Consider the following 6,605-nt stretch of genomic DNA (forward strand, 5'->3'; position numbering starts at 1 on the left):
ACCTGGGGAGGGTGAATACTATAGAATAGTTTGAAGTCAGGCGACACTAGACCTGGGGAGGGTGAATACTATAGAATCATTTGTTTTAAAAGTATAAGAATCCTTTAATTAAAAAAAAACAACTATGTACATTTTTTGTAAACTAGTGACATACTGTATATTCATGACTGTAGTGACACTAAGGACTGAACATAAATCGAGATTCTCAGTATAGATTTGGGATGAGCGCGGTCTCCAACCTCCAGGCATTAGGAGAATCAATGACCACCATCTGAGGTGCACAAGAAGAAAAGGAAGGAAGATTGTTCTGTGCACCATATTGCCGTTACACACAGAATGAGCTAATCTTTGGTTTCTATGAGGCCGTCTGAGAAGTAGTGACAGACACTTTCCCACAAGTTTACAAAGGGGCCTGAAAGCCCCACAGCTGCTCCAGCACACAAAGGCCCCGATCCTGTAACAAAAGTGCGGAGGGGACAATACACTTGTGTGCTTAACTCCTACCTGGGTATGGTTACATGTAGGTAAAAGACAAATACGTGTGTTTAGTGCGCGGCGCGGCCAGACAGAGGGGCTACGCTCATATGGCATTTATACAGTATCCCAAAAAGCTGTATCCTTGGATTTAAAGGGGATCTGTCATCAGATCGTATCCTCATATCACTAATAGCTAATGTGAGAGCACCGAATCGACTGTCCTGGAAATGTACAAATATGCAATGCCCAGGTCATAGCCAAGATAAGACGGGCAGGTAATCCATCCTGCTATTTTTGATAATGTGACTGTTGGTGCTGACTATTTATCTAGGCTCTATCAGATATCATTACACATTGTCAATATGGCTATCCAGCATGTAACGGTAATTGATTTATCACATTACACATTTTATATATATATATATGACATATATTTATATTAATATTAGGGATGATCGAATACCTCAAATATTCGGCTTCGCAAATATTTGCCGAATACGTCGCCGCTATTCGAGAATATTCGATGCGCAATGTAAGTCTATGGGAAACCCAAATAACAACTATTCGGAACTATTCGGGCTTCCCATAGACTTACATTGCGCATCGAATATTCGCATAGCGGCGACCTATTCGTCGGATATTCGCGAAGCCGAATATATGAGGTATTCGATCATCCCTAATATTTATATACCACTTAGAACTATCTGTTGATATGGATGTCTCTGTCTCTATCCTTCCATCTGATATTTTATCATCTATTATGTATTTTCTATAAAATCAGTCTATCTAGATTTGTCTGATAACTTCTTATCTTCCTTTCTCATATATTCAAATCTGCTATTCATTTATCCATCTTCTATCTATTTCCATCTATCAATATTTGTATTATTTCATCTATTTTCTATTTAATTGTCTGTCTCTCCTTCATGATTCATTTAATATCTTGCCATTATCTTTTTCTTTGCTTCCATAAGTTGGTGAGTTGCAACCTGTGCACTGGCACCTATACCTGAACATTTGCATGTACTGCTTCATTTTTTTTTTGCTTTTCTTTCGCTCTCTTTTTTGCACTCGCTTTCTCTTTCCCTTTCTTTCTCTCTCTGTCTCCCCCTTTCTTTCTCTCTTTCTTTTTTCTCTTTCTTTCCCGCTATCTTTCTCTATTTTTTATCTAACATTGTTTCCATCTAATATATTCCCATTTGTCTTCCCATATATTTCCCTTTTTTTCACCCTCTTTTTCTCTCTCCTCTTTCTTTCCCTTTCTTTCTCTCTTTTTCTTTCATGTGCTGCTTCATATTTTTTTTGCTTTTCTTTCGCTCTCTTTTTCATTCTTTTCTCTCTCTTTTTTGCCCTCGCTTTCTATCTGTCCCTCGCTTTCTCTTTCCCGCTCTCTCTCCTTCTCGCTCCCTCTCTTCCTTTCTCTTTCCTTTCTTTCTCTCTTTTTTACTTAACATTGTTTTCATGTAATATATTCCCATTTGTCTTCCCATATATTTCCCTTTTTCTCTCTCCCCTCTTTCGCTCTCTCTTCTTTTTTTCCCTTTCTTGTGCCGCTTCATTTTTTTTTGCTTTTCTTTTTTTTTCATTCTTTTCTCGCTCTCTCTTTTTGCGCTCACTTTCTCTTTCCCTCCTTTCTCTTTCTCTCTTTTTTTCCCTCTTTCTCTCTCTCTTTTTTATTTAACATTGTTTTCATGTAATATATTCCCATTTGTTTTCCCATATATTTTTCTTTCTTTCTATTTCTTTCTTTCCCTTTATTTTCTTTCTCTCTCTTCCTTCTTTCATTTGCCTCTTTTCCTCTCTCTCTTTCTTTATCTCTTCTTTCTTTTTTTCTCTTTTTTTTACCTAACATTGTTTGCATCTAATAAATTCCCATATTTCTCTTTTTTTCTCTCTCCTTTTCTTTTGCTCTTTCTTTCTCTCTTCTTTCTTTCTTTTTTACCTAACATAGCTTGCATCTAATATATTCCCATATATTTCCCTTTCTTTCCCTTTCCTTATTTGTTCTGTATGTGTATCCTTTCTTCCTATTATCTGTGTATGGTATACTGCATATTTCCATCCGTCTACCTCCTATCTGTGTATACATGGTGAGTGTGTCTGCACGTGTGTCACCAGAGATTAGCGCCTTACTCCACTCATATCTGTCTCTTGTGATTAGCAACTTCCCGCCAAAAGCAAAACGCTGAGAAATTCATGAATTGCTGCGAATTGCTAAGTGTGTGTTGGCAGAATGCTATTGATCTGGGGCATTAGTCAGTGGTCCGGCACTGGTAAAGGAAGCTTTTTCCCAGCACAGGTCACGTCATTCCCAGCACACTATATCCCTCTCACACACTCCCCACCTGCTCCTCTGAGACCGGCTTATTATGCCCAAGCCATTCACTGTCAATGCAGCATGACATAATGGATGCCTCCTCTATTGTCCGTCCACGGCCAACCATTGGCTGCAGAGTGTGGGAAACTATAACAGACCTCAGACTCACATATCGTTATCCAGCCCGAGGGGTATAAATAGGGGCCAGGCCACGCTCCGCCACAACACTTCATCCAGGATCTGACCAGCTCCGAGCCATGGCCCCGGGCACTGTGTACATGGAGCCACACAAGGTCTCCCCAAAGGAAAAAAATAAGGTAAGAGCCTTGATACAAATAGTAATGCAACAAATCCAAAAATAATCCACAACTATAAACGCATACAAGGTGACATATGTAATAATGAGATGTATCTTCCCTCTACAGCTGAGAAAACCCATCGTGGAGAAGATGCGCAGAGACAGGATTAATAGCAGCATCGAGCAACTCAAGCTTATCCTCGAAAAGGAGTTCCACAAGCAGCAACCCAATGTCAAGCTGGAGAAGGCCGACATATTGGAGATGGCCGTCACCTATCTCAAACAGCAAAGTCTGCCCCCAACCAACAGTGAGTGTCTCTTTTTGCATTTGGGTTATCCTTGTAAAATTAATCCGTGGTTGTAAATAAATAATTGGGAGCTAAAAATGGCAGCATGTTGGAGAAATGGATATTATCCAGTAATAATTGGAAAAGGGGGGGTGGGAAGGGGGTAACAACTAAACTTAAGGTTTAGAAAACTTTTGAAATGTCATAAAAGCAGGTCAGAAATTGCAATCAGTGTTGATCCAAGTGCATTTCACCCTCACTAATTCCTAATACAAAGAGTTCAGCCAAGTCCTGCCCTCGGCCAACACTGGAGACAAGTCTGCACAGTGCTCAGCTCCAAGACTGAAGAAGGACTTTCTTGGAAACCATTGTTCAGTCCTTGGCTCAGCGCTTTTGCCCCTTCTTTGTAGTAATCGGTGGGATTTCAGCATCCGAATCCCCACTGACTAAAACTTTTGAGATATTTTTTTTATATATATATATATATTATATATATATATATATATATATATATATATATATATATACATACATATATACATATATAAGTTTAGTTACACTTTAAACACTTAAAGTCTAAATACACACACACACACACACACATATATATGTGTGTGTGTGTGTGTGTGTGTGTGTGTGTGCGCGCGTGTGTGTGTGTGTGCGTGCGCTCGTGTGTGTATTTAGACTTCAAGTGTTTAAAGTGTAACTAAACTTTTATTTTTTACTAATTTTGACCAGCATGGAAAAGTTAAAACCTTTGCAGATCACTTAGAAGGGGATTTGTCTTTATTCCTGCCTCCACCCCCCCCAAAAAATGTATCTAAGTAGCTTCCACACCCCTGATTTTTCCCAGACTATTTTCTATCAGAATGCACTTATTTGGAGTACAGATGATGGCAGTGATGGGTCAGTGTCTCACTAAGGCTGAGTTCACATGTCCAGTAGTTGTCTGTTAGAAAAAGTTCTGGAAACACAACTTTTTTGTCCGTTTTGAAAATATTGATTCTTACGGTATCTATTTTTTCAACATTGGAGTCTATGGAGACAGAATACATCACTACCATCATCTGTACTCCTAAGGAGTACGTTCTGATATCAATGCATTTAAGGCAGTGAGATAGTCTGGGGAAAAGAAGGGCTTGGAAGCCATTTATATATATACTTTTTTCCCTCAATTTTCATAACATTCCATATTATAATAATAATAATAATAATAATAAAATACATAAAAAAATAAATAAAAATAAATTAAATTAATTAAAAATAAATAAATAAAAAATAAAGTTTTGTTAGTAAGTTTTGAAATACAAAAAGAAACCGGTGACTTTTTTTGGTGTTCTGGCCAAATATCTAAAATTCTGCTTCTTCTTGTTTTTCAGATATAGTCCATCAAAGTAACAGTTTACACATCGAGTTCAGTGATGGCTACAACAGATGCTTCAATGAAGTCCTCAGCTTCCTCTCCCTCCACCAAAATCAAAGGACAACAGAAGTCAGACTTTTGAACCATTTCAAGTTGAATGAAGAGGCCAGCACGTCATCGTCATCTTCTCCGTCTCCTTCATCTCCAGCCAGATATTGCCACGTCAAGCACTCAGATCTGAGCACCGGCAGCAGCAGCGCCCTCTGGAGACCTTGGTAGACGGACTCTCCACTTATGGACCCAGAGGACGTAGAAGTATATTCAGTCGTTGTCCTCTTGCTCTGTAGGAAACATTTTCCGCGACCTCGATTACTAGGAGGTTGATAGATCTTCTCCGAAAGAATAGAGTGTGACTGATGACTCCAAACTAGGAGTCCGACCTCTGTTCACCCGTATTGTATACTGCAACTTTTGTAGATCTCTTCCAAGATCTCGGCCACAGAGCAGTGGTGGGGTACAACCTCGTGACAGCTGTATTGATTGATTATTACAATTTGGTGGTGACCTCACTACTGCTTTATAAACTGCCGGAATGGCCACTCGTGGCACCAGTACATACAAATATATTTGTATAGTCATATCTATTTCTAGATTGTCTTCGTATGAGAAAATTCTCAAGATTTAATGTAAAAGCTTGTAGCTTCTTTAAGGCGATGTGCACACGCTGCAGATTTGGTGCAGAAATTTTCTGCATGAAATCTGCACCTTCTAGCTGAAAAACGCACCGAAAAACACGTTTTTGGTGCGTTTTTGGGGGGAAATCAATGGCTACAAGGGTAAAAAAAAAACACAGGAAAAAAAATGCCTTAACAATTGACATCCTGCAGAATATTCCTGCACCAAAATATCCAAGGAAAAAAAATGCAAGGTGCGCACAGCACTTCAGAAATCTCATAAGACTTTGCTGGCTTCAGGATAGGCATGCAGATTTTGGTACTAAAAAAAACAAAAAAGGAAAAAAAAAATTCTAAATACTTAGGCATATCAGAATGGCCATTCTCATACCTGCCCAGTAGCCACGTCACTTCAATCTGTATGCAGATTTTGGTGCAGATTTCTCCAAAAACGCATCAAAATCTGCATCCAAAAAAATGCACCGGATTTCTCAATAAAACGCATCAAAATCTGCATTAAAAAAAATGCATCGTGTGCACAAAGCCTAAATGTAAAACACATAACCCTGATGATAGGACGCAAAAGCTCTGTGCCCCAAACCCTATAATCTGATCCCGAGTCCTGACCGGGGTTATGTATTATGTATGTGGAATATTTCTACTTTACTTGTTATTTTGATAAAATAGTTTACACTTTATGATAAAGGTGAAGTGAGGACAATGTATTTCATTTTGAAAGTCATGATTGTCTTGTGTAATTGCAGAGTGTTTTGCTTCTAAAGTGGACTTTGGAGTTACGTCCTGTATGCATATTATATATGCTCTTTACGTGTCCTTTATTAAGTGAGAATTAAATATTTTTTATATAGAAGAATGTTGTCTCTTTCATTATTTATTATATTGCAAACGCATGATTTATGTATAGTGCTATGTAATATAGGCTTTACAATAAATAGAAGACATAGCATTTATTCAGTGGTAATGTATGCCTAGTGCAGGGCCTGATGGGACAATGTATACTGTATATAACATGGGGGCTTTTCTCTTTGTATCCTCGTGTCCTGCAGATCCTGCACTAAGTAGTATAAGTTCTCATGCACTTACCTGTATTTCAACTCTATACAAAATACATAATACAACATATACCAATGTCCATAGAAGTCTATGGGGCTTTCCCATATCAGCAGGA

The 6,605-nt window shown here is 38.4% G+C and overlaps 1 protein-coding gene across 1 annotated transcript; it reads left to right on the forward strand.

The window, feature by feature from the left end:
* The first annotated feature begins 3,032 nt into the window (after nt 1-3,032).
* Nucleotides 3,033-6,290, forward strand: LOC142256215 (transcription factor HES-5-like). Its single transcript, XM_075327783.1, has 3 exons — nt 3,033-3,111; nt 3,220-3,400; nt 4,759-6,290. The coding sequence occupies exons 1-3, from the start codon at nt 3,052-3,054 to the stop codon at nt 5,019-5,021; spliced, it is 504 nt and encodes a 167-aa protein (XP_075183898.1). The 5' UTR covers nt 3,033-3,051; the 3' UTR covers nt 5,022-6,290.
* Nucleotides 6,291-6,605: the final 315 nt, after the last annotated feature.

The sequence above is a fragment of the Anomaloglossus baeobatrachus genome, chromosome 11, assembly GCF_048569485.1.
Source record: "Anomaloglossus baeobatrachus isolate aAnoBae1 chromosome 11, aAnoBae1.hap1, whole genome shotgun sequence".
Lineage (NCBI taxonomy): Eukaryota > Metazoa > Chordata > Amphibia > Anura > Aromobatidae > Anomaloglossus > Anomaloglossus baeobatrachus.